Source organism: Choloepus didactylus, chromosome 14 (assembly GCF_015220235.1).
Source record: "Choloepus didactylus isolate mChoDid1 chromosome 14, mChoDid1.pri, whole genome shotgun sequence".
In the NCBI taxonomy this organism is placed as follows: Eukaryota; Metazoa; Chordata; class Mammalia; order Pilosa; family Megalonychidae; genus Choloepus; species Choloepus didactylus.
Genome location: NC_051320.1, coordinates 9,963,600 through 9,981,344, shown reverse-complemented (window position 1 = coordinate 9,981,344; position 17,745 = coordinate 9,963,600). Strand labels below are relative to the sequence as shown.

The following is a 17,745-nucleotide window of genomic DNA, read 5'->3' as shown; positions in this document are numbered from 1 at the left end:
GAGGATAATTTAGAAGAGAATAGGATAGTCAAAAGAAGCCTTTGACAGCTGAACTCACTGCCCTCCCCCTTACATGGGACATGACTCATGGGGATGAGCCTGGACCTGGCATCACAGGATTGAGAAAATCTTCTTGACCAAAAGGGGGAAGCAAAATGAAACAAAATAAAGTTTCAGTAGCTGAGAGATCTCAAATGGAGTCGAGAGGTCATTCTGGAGGTTATTCTTATGCATTATATAGATATCCCTTTTTAGTTTTTAGTGTATTGGAATAGCTAGAAGGTAATACCTGAAACTGCTGAACTGCAATCCAGTAGGCTTGATTCTTGAAGACGATCATATAACTATACAGCTTATACGGTGTGACTGTGATTGTGAAAACCTTGTGGCTCACATTCCCTTTATCCAGTGTATAGACAGATGAATAATGGGGACACAAACTAAAGGAAAATTAGGGTGGAATGGGGGGTGGAGGGTGGAATGCTTTGGGTGTTCTTGTTTACTTTTATTTTTATTCTTATTCTTCTTATTATTTATTTATTTATTTGGAGTAAGGAAAATGTTCAAAAATTGAATGTGGTGATGGATGCACAACTATATGATGGTCCTGTGAACAGCTGACTTTACATTGTGGATGAATGTATGGTATATAAATATACTTCAATAAAACTGAATTTAAAAAAGGAAGCCTTTGAGAAGGTGAGAAGGAAAGGAGCCCAGAGCACGCGATGTAGCTGAGGTTTGATGTGAGAGATGCGTCTTTCATGTGGCAGGAGAGAGATGGGGAAAATGACAGGGCTTTAAGGCTTAGATGTGGGAAGGTGAAGAAGTAATTCTATTTCCAGGCATTCCCTAATGAAATGGTCCAAAAAGTGATAGAAAATGTGCATGAAGATGCCCATTCTATTAACAGAAAAAAAAAAAAATGATTTAAACTATTAATAGTAAAAGGGAAACAATAGAAAATTGGTAAAGGAAAGTGTTGTATTTTCACTCTGTGGAACACTATGCCACTAAAAATTGATAATTATGAAATCTATAGAAAGATAAGAGACTCAGCAAGTGAAAAAAATGAGTTTTTTTTTTGACATTTACTGAAAAACTAGCATAGCTGCAACTGCAAAGCCTGATTTTTCTGCATAAGTTGTCCTTAAGATGGCAGCCAAGTCCACTTTTTACAAATGCCTTAAACAAATGGAAAATAAATAGAATAGCTCCTGTAGTTTTATTTTGTCAATATGACTTCCCAATTGAGAACAGGAAATAGAATTAATTAAAATAGTTTTCATGTTCACTCACCAAAATCCCTAGAATCAAGGGGAGACCCTGGAAGTCTAAACAATCAATATTTTGATTTTTTAGACACTATTGTTTGTTGCTTAAAAAGTATTAGATTAATATCATAAAATATGCCTCAATGATCAGGCAAGAAAAAAGTGCCTGCATCTGAGTGAAATCAGTTAAAAGCAGATGCAAAATCAGCTCTTCATATAATAATAGGTGAGAAAATAAAATCTTATCAGGTAGCTCAGCTTTTGCCACAAAAATGTCACATAACTAAATATCCTGAATGCAGCAGCACACATGACAGGCATTTATTGTTCTGTTCACAGACACATCTTGTGGGTTGGCAGGAGTGGCTCTGCTTGTCCTGTTTTTGGGGGGACTTCCAGGTGGGGAGCTTTAAAAATGATGGTGCCTGGCTCCACCAGGAGAGCCAGACTTACTGGGCCTCCCAGGCAGGCTGGCCGTATCTGAGTAACACCATCCGTCTGCTGTGCCAGGCATGGGAGCAGCTCTGAGTTATACAGAGAAGTTGTTCTGCTGCAAGTCAGTTGTGTTTTCTTGATGGACTGAATGAAGATGTCTCCAAATATCAGAATGCTGTTGTCACAAAAACCAAATATATTAGAGTGTTTGAATTTATCATTTCATTCCCAGACATTTTATGACATTTGGCCGACTACCTTCACACACTAATCTTCCAAGTAACCGATTTTTTATGGGTTCTTCTAGGGCAATAAGAAGGTTTGCTAAAATTTCATCAAAAATGTTACACACACATATTACAGTTTTAAATGATGGAATGTATACAATATCTGTTTATTGTTATTTTCTCCTAAAACCCTAGATGATAACAGGAAAGACATTTTTTAAAAGGACAAAGGACTGAGCAAGAGATAATAGAGGTGAGAGAGAGCAGTAGAATGTGAGAAGATGGTAAGCAGAATGAAGGAATGTCTACAGAAGGATGCCCCAACTACATCCACCTTGATTTTGCCTCCAAAGAACCCCAGGAAGGCCACCACACCCACGAGAGGGGCCCTGAACTGCAGTGCTACAAAAAGGAAGGCCAGGTGAAAGTTTGCACAAGGACTGATTGCATTGCTCAGGCTGACCCAGTGGCGGGGGGACGCCACCCCGTCCCCACGGAAGACAGGAGGTTTCTTCCCCTGAGAAACTGGACCCAGAGCCGTGCTGACACAGGGAACCAGGCAGCACTGAAGAAGACAAGAAGACAGTGCAGGAATGAAAACAGGGGGATGGAGTAAAAATCTAAACAGAATGAGGATTGCAAGAATGCCAAGGGTCCAAATATATCCTCATGATCGTAATGTCTAAAATTAATGAATTAAAACCTCCATGGAAATATAAACCTATTATTTAGCAATCAAGAGGTACATCCCATAATAAACCGCTAAAATATTTCTGAGCAGGACAGAGGCAGAAGGACTGGGCAAGGCTGTGGGGAACTGAGTCTTCCATGTTGCCTGAGGCATATCTGGGGTGGTGGCTTGGAACGCTGAGCCGCAGGCCTGCATAGATGCCATGCAGGCCCACCCCGTAAAGATGTGTGTCTTGTGACTATGAAGACGGTGTTTACCATTGTCTTAAACCTAGATTGTATACACCTGATGTAAATTATCCCTTCTGGTATACACCTGAGGACCTTTAGCATATACACCCGATCTTCTGAAATAAATAGCTGGAGCAAGGCTGCATTGTCATCCACTTAGCACGAGATGCAAGTGGGCCCTCTGCTCCCTTAATTCTTAGCTTTGTGTCCGTGTCTCATTCCTGCGTCGCCCTGTCAGCAATACAAGGCACTGCTGTTTAAAAGTCTTTAGGACAACCAGAGTTTTAAAGTTTAAATTATGCATTCATGTCACTTCGATAAAACTATTTCAGAAATTAAAAAATTAAACATTCTTTGGACTCAAAATGTTTAAAAGCAAGTTTGAAACAATTCAATGGGATGTTTTTAATATCATTCCTGAACCATTCAGTATAAAGCTCTGTACATGCATTCCTCCTTTCCCACTGGAAGTATAAAAATCCCAGGAAACCTTATTACTTATATACTTGGTACATTTAAAATGTGCTTGTGTCGGGCAAGATGGCGGCATAGAGAGGCGTGGAAGCTAAGTAGTTTCCCTGGAACAACTACAAAAAACCAGAAACAACTAGTAAATAATCCAGAATAACTGCGGGGGGACAAACGAGACCATCCACTCATCATACACCAACCTGAATTGGGAGGAATGCCCGAGAACACAGCATAAAATCTGTAAGTAAAACCTGCAGAACCAAGTCGTGAGACCCCTCCCCCATAGCCCGAGCTGCAAAGCCTCGTGGTGCCAGAGAGAAGCTCTCTCCCAGCAAGCGAATACAGCTCAGCTGAGCTCCAACTGGGGTTTTAAGTAGCGAGTGTGAACTGCTCACTACAGGTACGCATCCCCAAAAAACAGACAGAGGCTTTGGGTGATGACTGACCTGGGAGAGCCAGAGGATCGCCTTGGACTGGGTCTGAAGGGGACTATCTGTTTCTTTTTCGGCTCAGTGGAGAAAGCCCCAGTCATTTTCAGTTTCCAGGGCTGTGACTCTGGGAAGGGTGGAGACAGCACAGGCAGAGAGCAAGACCATTGAAATGCTAATGACCTCCACCTGGGGGGTCTGTCTTCTCTAGGAGGAAAGGGGTGGGGCCCTTTCCATTCAGAACCAGACCCCAGAGCCTGGGGGAACACGGCCATACGGCCTCACACCAGTCAAGAATTATAGGCTAACAGGCATCACCTGCTGGGCAGAAAAGCACAGTGACCCGAGGCATCAAAGGGTGGAGCAATTTTCTAAGACACACCCGCAGGGAAACCAGATACTGAATATTTCTCCCCTCTGGGACCTGAGCCTGTTCTGGTCTGGGAAAACCTGATTTGGATAACCAAGGAAACCATGCCTAGACAACAGAAAATTGCAACCTACACTAAGAAGAACAAAGTTATGGCCCAGTCAAAGGAACAAACGTACACTTAACTGAGATACAGGAATTTAAACAACTAATGCTAAATAAATTCAAAAAGTTTAGAGAAGATATTGCAAAAGAGATAGAGGCTGTAAAGGAAGCACTGGGCATGTATACGGCAGAAATCAAAAGTTCAAAAAAACAACTAGTAGAATCTATGGAAATGAAAGGCACAACACAAGAGATGAAAGACACAATGGAAACATACAACAGCAGATCTCAAGAGGCAGAAGAAAACACTCAGGAACTGGAGAACAAAACACCTGAAAGCCTACACACAAAGGAGCAGATGGGGAAAAGAATGAAAAAATATGAGCAACGTCTCCGGGAACTCAAGGATGAAACAAAGTACAATAATGTATGTATCATTGGTGTCCCAGAAGGAGAAGAGAAGGGAAAGGGGGCAGAAGCAATAATAGAGGAAATAATTAATGAAAATTTCCCATCTCTTAAGAAAGACATAAAATTACAGTTCCAAGAAGCGCAGCTTACTCCAAACAGAAGAGATATGAATAGGCCTACGCCAAGACACTTAATAATCAGATTATCAAATGTCAAAGACAAAGAGAGAATCCTGAAAGCAGGAAGAGAAAAGCAATCCATTACATACAAAGGAAGCTTAATAAGGTGCGGATCTCTCAGCAGAAACCATGGAGGCAAGAAGGAAGTGGTGTGATATATTTAAGATACTGAAAGAGAAAAACCACCAACCAAGAATCCTGTATCCAGCAAAGCTGTCCTTCAAATATGAGGGAGAGCTCAAAATATTTTCTGACAAACAGACAATGAGAGACTTGTGAACAAGACACCTGCCCTACAGGAAATACTAAAGGGAGCACTACAGGGTGATAGAAGACAGGAGTGTGTGGTTTGGAACACAATTTTGGGAGATGGTAGCACAGCAATGTAAGTACACTGAACAAAGGTAACTATGAATACGGTTGAGAGAGGAAGATGGGGAGCATGTGAGACACCACAAGAAAGGAGGAAAGATAACGACTGGGACTGTGTAACTTGGTGAAATTTAGAGTATTCAACAATTGGGATAAAAGGTACAAATATGTTCTTTTACGAGCGAGAACAAGCAAATGTCAACCTTGCAAGGTGTTAAAAATGGGGAGGCATTGGGGGAGGGATGCAATCAGCATAAACTAGAGACTGTAACTAATAGAATCATTCTATTGTGCTTCCTTTCATGTAACAAGGGTGATATACCAAGGTGAATGCAGATAAGAGGGGGGGATAGGGGAGGCATGTTAGACACTTGACATTGGTGGTATTGTCTGATTCTTTATTCTACTTTGATTTAAGGTTATTTTTCCTTTTGCTGCTTCCTAGCTGTCATTTTTTTTCCCTCTTTCTTTTGCCTCTCTACCTTCTTTGACTCTCCCTCCTGCCTTGTGGAAGAAATGTAGATGCTCTTATATAGATAGTAGTGAAGGTGGTGAACACATAAATATATGACCATGCAGAAAACCATTGATTATTTACTTGGGATGGAATGTATGGTGAGTGAACAAAACCATATTAAAAAAAAAATGGGATGATGGCAAAACCTCGAGGGCAATATACTGAGTGAAATAAGCCAGACACATTAGGACAATTATTGCAGGGTCTCACTGATAGGAACTAATTACAATATGTAAACTCATAGACATGAAATATAAGGTATCAAGATGTAGGACGAGGCTTAAGAATGGGGAGTGGTTGCTTAGTATGAGCAGAATGTTTAATTAGGATGAACTTAAATGTTTGGAAATGAACAGGGGTGTTGGTAGCAAGATGTGAGAATAACTAACAGCGCCGAATGGTGTGTGAATGAGGTGGAAAGGGGAAGCTCAGAGTCATATATGTCACCAGAAGGAAAGTTGGAGGTCAAAAGATGGGAATGTATAAAACTGAATCCTATGGTGGGCAATGTCCATGATCAACTGTACAAATACTAGAAATCACTTCATGAACCAGAACAAATGTATGACAATACAATTAGAAGTTAATAATAGAGGGGCATATAGGGAAGAACTATATACCTATTACAAACTCTATACTACAGTTAGTAGTATTTCAACATTTTTTCATAAAAGTAACAAATGTACTGTATCAATACTAGGAGTCAACAATTGAGGGGGGTTGGTTAGGGATGGGGAGGATTAGAGTTTCCTTTTCTTTTTTTCTTTTTTCATTTTTCACTTTATTTCTTGTCTGGAGTAATGAAAAGTTTCTAAAAATTGAACAAAAATTAAGTGTGATGGATGCACAGCTTTATGAGGGTACCCAGGGGCAAGTGATTGTACACTTTGGATCTTTGGATAATTGTATGGTATCTGAACAATCTCAATAAAAATGAAAAAAAAGTGTGCTTGCATTTTACATACAAGTGTTTAATGTTATATTATAATTTTTAACCATAATAACAGATTGTAGTAGTAAACCCAGATGCAATTTCTTTAGGAAGTATGTGAGAAACTCCCTTTTCACTAGGACCCCTAGAATCCTTTTATAAAGAGATTAAGTAGAAAGTTGGCAATAAGGAGTGGCAGTTATACCAGAGGGAGGGTTACAAGAGTGCAAACAGTGCCCTGTAGGAAGATATGGACAATAAACTTGGCACTTTTACAGGTGTAAATATATACACCTTCTCTATGAATTTGATGGTTTTATTAAAAATACCATCATACTAGATAGAACTAGTCCTTTCTCCTCCAGCAGATAGTTCATTGCTGTCCAAGTAAGCTCATCTGTCAAATGGATGAAGCATTTAACTTACCTGTTTTCTTGTCAGTCTTTAGCATTCTTAAGTAAGTCCCTCGCCAGGGGAGCCACTCGCAATCTCTCCTGCATTCTGACCACACACCACCCCGCAGTGACGTGCCACCCACGCTTTCCACGGTGAGCTCTGGACACTGCTGCGGTGCCTGGCCAGAGTCCAGCCTCCTCCCCCTGCGTGACGTCTTCTGGGAAGTCTCCAGGACCCCCGGGGGCGGGGCGGTGCTCCCAGGGACGAACCGGCATTGAGGTGGGAGGGGCTTCTGTTCACTCCGGCGTTGGTGGGGGATCCAGTAGGACGCTGGATCTGTCCCCAGTCACTGCCCTCTCTGCATTCTCAGGGAAATGCAAGCCAAGGAGAAACCACATTCTGGAAGACTTTGGGAAGCATGCCAGGTTTCTAAAAGGTGTCCTTTAACTTGTCTGCCCCTCCCCATCCTTTTCTGTTAGTTGATGACATCCGGTGTCCTTAAGAAAACTTATGAGATACGGCATAAATAAATGCACCTCGCTCTAAATTCAAGGACAGTGCCATCCATTGCAAAATTCTATTCCATATAAAGAGGGGCCACTGATGTTCCATTCTACATAAATGGTGCAGCCTGGAGCAGGAGTGGAGATTTACCATGCAAAAGATGCCTTGCCATTCAGGCAAGGAATTGTTATTCTTATGTAATTTTTAGCAACCCCATATGCCTTCCAAGGATTGAAATTTTATTATTAAATTTTATTATTAATCCTATCACCCTTTATCTTACAGGACATGGTAAAAGATTTACCTTGCCTAATTCATTAAATATGTCAAAGATATCTGTTTTCTACAATCTAATGTTTCCAAAGTATACAATGCAACTAATTTCATCTATGTTGCAGTAAGATAAGTCAATTCCTTGAATAGGAATCAAAATGACTGTGATGAGTCTTTTGGGGCCCTAGCCAGGTTAACCACTTCCGTGTACCTCACTTTCTTTCCATGTAAAATGGGACCAAAGTGCTGGACCCAACTGATACCAATCAAAGGCAGGGGGTTCTCTGCTGCAGGAGTTTATATGGCCTATCAGCCTAAAAATCTGTCTCCCTGAACTGCAGTAACTTGGATAGTTTTCTAGTATCAAAAGATGGGTAGGTTTTAGGATGAGCACGAGGGCTCAAGGTGAGGAATTTAGAGATGATCTAATTATTGAGCATGTGCAGATTGATTACATGCTTGTCACAGAAGTTACGTAAGAAAATGGTGGCCTTAATATGATGATGGGCATGATTGTTAGTATTATAATGAGGTATAAGTCACTTATACATTAAAGTTTAAGCTACTGTGCATGTCAGGTGGACCAGTTTTGGTTAGATCCAGCTCTGCCTAGCAAGATAGCTTTGGAATTGGTGTGGGTTAGTTCTGGGCTGACTCGAGTTCTTCATTAATAAACATTAGGGGCTGTCTTTTGTAATCATGAGACTCTAACATTGAAAACCAGGATAAGAGGATACAAGTGAGAGTCAGTCACAAGGTTTTTATAATCACAAGATAAAGGTTATATAGTTATACAATCATTATCAAATATTGAGGCAGTTGGATTACAGTTCAGAGATTTCAAGTACATCCTTCTGGCTATTCTAATTTACTAGAAAGTAAGAAAAGCATCTATATAATGATTCAGTAGTCGTAATTATTTAATTCTTAATTTTTTGGTTATACAACCCTATCCTAATAAAGGACCATTACATGTAGCATTCTATGGTTTCTTCCTGAACATAAGCATTCCATGATGCTTATCACTCAAGGTGGGACATTGGTGGTAGTGGTGGGCCCAGTCTGTTGCCGAGGAGAGGAGGGTTTACACAAAGCCCACAGACATTCCCAGGTGAGACCATCCACTGTGCACATATTTGTGCCATGGCTGTGCACCTTGCTAGCTAAAAGAGCTACGTGGATGCTGACAATCCACACAGTTTCTCTCCCCTCCTCATCCTCCCACAAGCTGCTCAACTATTCAAGAAGGGAGGTTGGAGATTACATGAAAAGGTTTATCACCCTTTCTCTGCCGAGCATATGGTCTAGTCTTTATGTTAATCAGCAGCTCTGCATCATTTTCACAATCAACCAAAATAAAGCGAGGGGAGGATCTCATCCTTAATCTAGACCTGTCAAATACTTCTGTTTATTCATTGCTTATCCATTAGATAACTTTTCCATGACGGCAGTATTAATAAATTAATAATGTAAAAACCCTAAGGTGCCTGAGTATAGATTCCATGTTCTCAGTAAATAGAATACTCAGTTATTACACAGAATGTTTCAACTTTTATTTTAAACTGAACTGCTCTGCTATGGAAAAGTAAAGTTTCTGCACATCTCAAGAGAAAGCATGAGTGCATACATTACATAATTGTACTAAGTTAAGTAAAATCAAATAGACTTTTTTTAAATCTCAGAAATGGTAAAAAAGCAAACAACCTAGTTTACACAGAGACTGCAAGAATTCAGTAGTCAAAACCGTTGCAATATAATAATGCAAATCAATTCTATTTTCTGTAAACCGATTTGCATATTTATTCAACCTGTTACCTAAGGCATATAAAGGAAGTGTGAGACATATAATATGACCCTTACATGTTAATATGGTTCCAGGGCAACCACCTAGAAATAATGATACAGCAGTTTATCGGATGATTTGGAAAGCCAGTGTGAAATTTAACTAGAGTCCTGTTTAATCATACAAGAATTCTAGGATGCCCATCTGTGTCCTGGTGTGAACAACACAGCATGCCAGCCTGCATACTTTTCCAGCAGTCATCTCCATGGGCAGCTCCACAACTGATCAGGTACCATGCGGGGGACAGAAGGATCACTCTGCACCCCCAAATCTGTGCCCACAGGCTATCAAAGCACAGCTACTGAGTTCATGAAAACAGATGAGGTTTTGAATGTAGACAACCACACCTGGCTCTGTTTGTGGCCAATTGTCCAGTTTACTCCATCATCTTAGATAATCTGGAAATTACTCTAAACTTAAAACTTTAATGTTGAAAAATTACGAAGGATTCATAAAAGAATTTTGAGTCACAAAGAAAATCAATGGCATATTTCCAGAAATTTTAAAGGTACTAAAATGAATTGCAAGAGGCCTCTGAAACCCTCAAGCAGAGGACTTTTCAAATGCAATGATGTCCCTCAGTCAAAATGCACTTGAGTTGAAAAGCTTTATTTTGAACAATTTACTATGATTTGCCAATCAAGGCAGAAGCTTTCTAAATTTACATTTTTTTAAACTGATAGCTGTGAATTAATACAGAACTAAGGAAGCCATTCTCATTCACCAAAATTAGAGAGGAAAGTTTTTCCCTTCCACATAGTTTAAAAGGTATTTTGAACCTAAATAATTGATAAATTGATTTCGAACCCAATCAAACTAAGTAAACAAGACCTGCTGGCAACACTCCCACTCTTTCTCACACATCACTTTGAGTCTCACCATAGCAACGAAACGTTTTCATGAATTTTTACTCCTGTTTGGAAGTATATAGCAAAGAAAAATATCTCTCAGAACACTGTAGTGATCAATGCATTTATCTTTATTTCATTTGATTCTCACAGCCACGTGGGAGATTAGAACATAGAGATTATAGTATTTTCAAAGTTCACAGTCCTGAAAAACAATACACATATAATTACAACCAACTGGTCCAGGTCGTATGGGAGGTCAGTTGGGGCAAAGGGGGTGGGGTAACGAGTATTTGTCGAAAGAAGCTAGGACTGGTAACCCTGGAGATGCCAAGGGGGAGTCAGCCAGTTGCCCTCACTGCGCACACAGCGTTTATCCACCAGCACTCCGCGCGGGACTCTGGCTCCTGCAGGGGGCACCCGAGCCACGCGTGCGGCGACTCTGCCCGGCTTCGGGTCCCTGCGGGGTCTGAGAGTGCTGGGGCAATTTCAGGTGAGCGCAGAGGTAGGAATGGAAAAAGCAAAGTAAGAAGGCGGCACTGGGCAAGGAGCGGGGATTCCTTATCACTATTGTGAGCAGTCAGAATAGACACACACGCGCACACACACACATCCCTCCACTAGACGCACGCGCGCGCACACACGCGCCCTCTGACCCACCCTGCTTCCCCCAGTAGTTGTTCTGCTTTCCCCGGGAGCCCTGGGCAACCGGCCCTCTCCGCCAGCTTGGCTGAGCCCAGAGCACCTCCGAGCGGCGGCCGCGGAACCCAGGCGCCTTGATCTCCGTCTCTAGTGGGCAGAGCAGAGGCGCCGGGTCAGACTCGCTGAGAGCTTGAGAAGCACAAGACAGAGGCTGGCGGCAGCCGGAGCTGCAAAACTGCAGAGGCTAGAGCCCGGCAGACGGCCGCTGGTGCAGAAGGGACCCTGCGGTCGGGTCGGGCTCGTCCCCTGTGTCGCGCTCAGCCGGCCGCAGGCCACACCTAGAGCCCGACTGAGAAGCTCGGACGGGGTCCCGGCAACTTTGCCCTCCTTCCCTCCCCCTACTCCCCTCGGGGGCCCCGGCGGCGCCGTCAGCCTGGTGTTCTCAGAGGTCCTCATCTATGGCCCGTATCAGCCTCCCCGAAGGGCCTGTTAAAATACTGCGCGGACTCAGCCCCGTTTCTGATACACCAGGTCTGGGGTGCACCTGCAGCAGGTTTCCAAGGTCGGGGACCGCCCTCTGAGATGTGCGGTTCTTCTGGAGCTCGGAGCTCAGGGCTTTGGAGAGCGGCGCTGCCCCTCCGGCGTCCCCGGACCCCGGGCCGCAGGGGGAGGGCGGCGGGCTCAGGCCGAGGCGCGGCAGGTCAGCACCTGGCGTAGGCTCCTGCGGAAGTTCTCGTCCAGGAAGGCGTAGAGGAAGGGGTTGAGACAGCTGTTGGCGTAACTGAGGCTGGTGATGAAGTAGGAGAGGGCCACGACGAGCGGCGTCTGCGGCAGGTCGGTGGTGAGCGCCACCACGGTGCTCAGATGATAGGGCGTCCAGCAGAGCAGGCAGACGGCCAGGATAGCCGCCACCAGCACCGTCACCCGCTTCTTGGCGCGGTCCAGGGCCTTGGCCTGGCTGTCCAGGCGTATGGCGCGCAGCCGGCACAGCAGGCTGGTGTAGAGGCCGCAGATGGCGGACACCGGGATGGCGAAGCCCAGCACCAGCGTGTAGAGGCGGCTGGCCCGCCACCAGACGACCTCGGGCTGCGGGAAGACCAGCACGCACTGGCGCCGGCCCTGCTCGTCGTCGAGCCGCGCGAAGACGACGAAGGGCAGCACAACGAGCGTGGCGAAGCCCCACACGGCCAGGCTGACCGCGCGCGCGGCGCCGTAAGTGCGGCAGGCCAGCTGGCGCGACTCGGCCGTGGCGAGCACTACCAGGTAGCGGTCGGCGCTCATGACAGTGAGGAAGTAGAGGCTGGAGAAGGTGTTGTACTGGTCGATGGCCACCATCAGCTTGCACATGAGCTCCCCGAAGGGCCACTGGCGCAGCAGGAAGTCGGCGATGTTGATGGGGAGCACGAGCGTGAAGAGCTCGTCGGCGATGGCCAGGTTGAGGATGAAGAGGTTGGTGACGCTCTTCATGCGCGGCCTCCGCAGCAGCACGTACAGCACCGCGGAGTTGCCCGCCAGTCCCACGGCGCAGATGGCCGCATACACCACGGGGACCGCCACGACTAGTGGCTGCGGCAGTGGCTGCGGGCTCGACGCGTTGGCCGGGCTCGGCTGGGAGAACGACGCGTTGGGCATCTCTCCGGGGGTAGACGTCGGGCCCCCGGTTGCAGCCCGGCGTAGGAACCTGAGCGGGGTGCTTGCCGCTGCGCCCGCGGCGCTTCTCCAGCCTTCGCGCGGAGGCGCGTTGCCCGCCACCCCGCAGTCCGCCCCTCGCGGTCACTCCGGAGGCTGGAAAGTGGGATGGAAAGCACAGGTTAGGCTCATCGACGTGCAGCTTTGGGAAGAGGGGCCGTCCCCAACGGGGCAGGGGCGCGTCACCCCAAACCCGCCCCACCCGAACGCTCTCGGCTACCTGTCGAAATCTCATTCCAACCCGTGGCATGCATCAAACGAAGTTCCAGAGAGATGAGTCCTTACCTTTTTTACGACAAATGCAAGCCTATTTCCCTGGCTTTGGGACACGCCTGGCAGACCCGTTCACCCCAGCGAATTCGCGGCAGGAAGCTTCGGACACCCTGGGTTCTGCGCGCCCTAGCGAACAGCAAACTTAGCAACGATCTTGGATTTTCCTGGCTGGCCCAGGGAAACCGTCTGCCCTTCCTGCAGCGTCAGGAGCGGAGTCCGCCGGTGGCGGAGAGACACGCCACCCGCAGCCGAGGGACACGCCACCCGCCTGGCTTCTGCCTCCCGCGTGCGCTCGGGGCGACTGCTCGCGCCTCCGCGGATCCCGCCCGCGCTCCTGGAGGAGCTGGGTTGGCGCAGCCGCGACTGCTCTGAGCTGACCTCCGCCTGTGTCCACCCCAAGGAGAGTAGCGGTGGAACTGACTGCGAACAGCATTCCTCAAAACATAAGGGTTTTTCCTTCCTTACCGTGGTGTAACCTCACTCCATCTGAAACAATGAAAAAGCTCTCTTAAGGATTGAATTTAAGAAATACAAAGTTAGGGTTTATCGGTCTATTTAAACAAGAGAAGAATGCAGTTGAGGCTCTCATTTCATTTTTTAAACATCGTACCCCAAATGGTGAAACGTTTTTAAAGCTGAAATTACATACATACCCGATTGCTACACAGATGGAAAATGTGAATGCAATTTTAAAATGTGTATCACACGTTTGCTGATAGTTTGGCCTGAACAGTTATAAGATTGCAGGTGTCAAATAATGGTTCATAACTTGAGACACTTTCATCCTTCCTAAAAATATATGCAAGCTATGGCTTGACTAGTAAAGATAAACTGCTTCTGAAAGCCTTTTGGGGAACCATGACAACTTATGTGTCATAGAATGTTGCAAATTGGTGGACATGTTTTCCTGATTCTCTGCCTAACAAGTCGCTGAACTGCAGGCCAGAGTGTGGTTGCCAGGAGCACGGTGCTGACCAGATAGTGTCACTAACTCACTGAATTTTGATTTCTTCTTCTATACAAAGATATTAATTTTAGTCTCCTCTCCAGCTGCTTTGAAGACAGAATAAAATAAACTAAATGTTAGTTCTTTCCATTTCCTGTTTACTTCCTCCACCTTCCCTCTGGGAGAGCCAGCAAATTATTAAAACACCTGATTCTATCCTGCTTCCCTCTAATAACTGTCCACAGGGGCATCCAAAAACCCAAATAAACTGCATTTTTTTTGGCCCCTTATGGTGCATTTTCGAAGGAAGAGCCTGAGATCTGAGAGAGACTAGAAGTAGCCAGGAAAAGAAACCTGTAGAGCAGAACTACAACGCCTTTCCTTTACCCTGTTTTTATTAAGATCTACGTAAATTTGGCTGCCCTTCCATCTCATGCTTTGTGGGAAGGAGATGACAGGAGAGTCTTAGGCTGTGTCCAGATGGAAAAGTATATGGAAAAACACCATATAATGTTAAGTGAAACAAAACGTGTGTGTGTGTGCACCTAAATGTATTTAGTTGCTTAATTTTCAAACATTTGGAGATTTTCTAGCTTTTTGATGATTGATTTCTAGCTCACTGTGGACGGAGGACATAATATTATTTCAAATTTTTGTCATTTGTTGAAACTTGTTGCCCAATATATAGTTATCTTTCTAATTGTTCCATGTACACTTGAGTAGAATGTGTTCTGCATGGTGCAAAACTTTATATATGGCTGTTAGGTTCGGAGCTGTTCAAGAATTCACACAACGCAGCGAGTCAAAGTTTAAGTATAAAGTTTAAGATTTATTAGAGAAAGAAAGCAGGTGGGAGCCAGCAGAAAAGAAAAAGATAATGGCTCCCGCTCTCTATCTGAGAGCAGCATTCTTTAACGAAAAAAGGAACCCATGTTGGGTAGGGTGTCCGCTGTGATGTTCTGTGCCTCGATTGGGTGAGTGCCTATCTAGTTGTGGGCTGATTGGTTGGTAGAATTCTGAGACAATATTCTTTTTAGGAAAGCAGCTGCATTATCTAACTAGGGAGAGCAGGCCTTTTTGGTTGTTTATTTTTACGGGTACATCTGATCTTGCCTTACCCGCCTTTGAGACACCACTGTGACTGAGACAGCCTTGACCAGCCTTGAACGGCCCCATTCTTTAGTTTATGGGGCACCTGTTTTCTTTGAGATAAGCTTCAGGGCCCCTGGGTTTGAAACTCCTTCTACATGTTAAGTTTCTTCTTCTGGGATCTAACAATGGCAACAAAATTTATCTGATTGTTTTACCAGTTATTGAGGGAGAGATGCTTAAAACCTCAATCAGTGACACTGAATTTGTCCACATATTTTAGTTCTCTCAATTTTTGCTATGTTATCTGATGCTGTTTTTCTAGGTTCACACAAATTTAAGATTGTTATATTTTCCTGTTGAACTGATCTCTTTTATGTTTATAAAAATATCCCTGTTTACCCTGAGTGCTACTTCTTGCTATAAATGCCTTTCTTTGGTATTGATTCATCAATATCAATTGTGTTTACCTTAATATTGTCGTGGAATATCTTTTTAAAAAAAATCCTTTCACTTCAAACCTTTCCATGTCCTCATATTTAATTATAAATTTTTTAATCTAGTCTAATGATATTTGTCTTTGAATTGGAGCATTTCACTTATAATATGTTAAATGTAATTACAGATAATATTTGGGTATGCATCTACTCTATTACTACTTGTTCTCCATTTCTCCTGTCTTATTTCCAATCCCTCTTTCCTTTCCTGCATTCTTTTGGATTATGTTTAAATTTTATCATTATTCAATTTCCCCTACCCCATTAATTAGTTTTATATGATTTTATCATTCTTTCTGATGTATCCTAGAGATTACAATATGCATCCTTGACTTTTTAACATCTACCTTAAATTGTTACTTTTACAACTTCCGAGACAATGCAAAGACTTTTAGACACTTAAATTCCATTTATTGCCCTCTTCTTTTGTGCTACCATTAAAATGTATTCTAAATGCACATATATTTAAAATCCCACAAAGCATTATTGTTATTGTTTTAAATAGATAATTGTGCTGGTTTGGATGTATTATGTCCCCCAAAATGACATTATCTTTGATGCAGTCTTGTGTGGGCAGGAAATGTATTGGTGTTGATTGGGTTGGAGACTTTTGATCAGATGTTTCCATGGAGATGTGATCACTCAACTATGGGTGAGATCTTTCACTGGATAATTTCCATGGAGGTGTGGTCCCACCCATTCAGCATGGGCTTTGATTAGTTTACTGAAGCCCTATAAAAGCTGAGACAGAAAGAGCGAGCTGCTACAGCCAAGCGGGGCACTTTTAAGAAAGCACAGGAGCCTAGAGAGGAGCTGCAGATGAGAGACAGTTTGAAGACGGCCATTAAAAGCAGACTCTTGCCCCGGAGAAGCTAAGAAGGGACAAACACCTCAAGAGCAACTGAGAGTGACATTCTTGAGGAACTACAGCCTAGAGAGGAATGTCCTGGGAGAAAGCCATTTTGAAACCAGAACTTTGGAGCAGATGCCAGCCACGTGCCTTCCCAGCTAACAGAGGTTTTCCAGACACCATTGGCCATCCTCCAGTGAAGGTACCCGATTGCTGATGTGTTACCTTGGACACTCTATGGCCTTAAGACTGTAACTGTGTAACCAAATAAACCCCCTTTATAAAAGCCGTTCCACTTTTGGTGTTTTGCAAAAAGGCAGCATTAGCAAACTGGAGCAACAATATACCTTTATATTCACTCACACATTTCTCCTTGTGATCTCCTGATTCCTTACCAGATAACTAGGCTTCCATCTGGCACCCTTTTCCTTTTAATTAAAGAAGACTCCTAATATTTTGTTAAGCGAAGTTCTGCTGGTGACAAACTCGTTGATGCTGCTCTAGTCTGTGATTTATTTATCTCTCTCTAATTTTTTAAGGGATGTTTCACTGTATATAAAACTCTAGTTTGTCAGTTGTTTTCCTTCAATGCTTTAAAGATGACATTCCATTTTCTTTTAACTCCCATTGTTTCTCCTGAAAAAGTGGTTGTGTGTCTCATTCTAGCTCTTTTGAAGGTAATTTGCCTTTTTGCTATGGCTACATTTAGAATTATGTCTTTGATTTTATGTTTCAGAAGCTAAACTATGATGAGCTGGGAGTAATTTTCCTTCTATGAAGTTTTGTAGAGCTTCTTAAATCTTTGACTTGATTTTTTTTTTTTTTTTTTCAAATTTAGAAAATTCTCAACCATTTTCTTTTCAAGTACTACTTCAGCCCCATTCTCTTTCTTTGCTCCTGCTGGGACTCCATTACATTGGTCTTAGAATTTTATGCTGTCTTCTATATTTCCCACCTTTTTTACCATCTATACTTCGGTCTGGTCCCCCAAGTCTTGGTTTTCTTGATTGCTCTCCAGAGCCTTCAAACACTTGTTTTAGTTTTACTTCTTCCAATTCTTATGTTAGGTCATAGTAGGAAAGTTTTACGATACAAGCTGCTTCCTTATAGCCAGAAGCAGAAGTTAATGTGTAAAGTTGTCTATACAATACAATACTAATTGAAAACTAGAGTATATGTCTATATGTATGTTTCCAAATACGCAAAAATAATTATGTATAATTATGGGAGAATATACATCAAAATATTAAAAAT

At 43.4% G+C, this 17,745-nt stretch overlaps 1 protein-coding gene across 1 annotated transcript; it reads right to left on the bottom strand.

The window, feature by feature from the left end:
* Positions 1-11,828: 11,828 nt before the first annotated feature.
* Positions 11,829-13,090, bottom strand: NPBWR1 (neuropeptides B and W receptor 1). Its single transcript, XM_037803573.1, has 2 exons — positions 13,039-13,090; positions 11,829-12,913 (listed from the first exon to the last, which is right to left on the bottom strand). The coding sequence occupies exons 1-2, from the start codon at positions 13,088-13,090 to the stop codon at positions 11,829-11,831; spliced, it is 1,137 nt and encodes a 378-aa protein (XP_037659501.1).
* Positions 13,091-17,745: the final 4,655 nt, after the last annotated feature.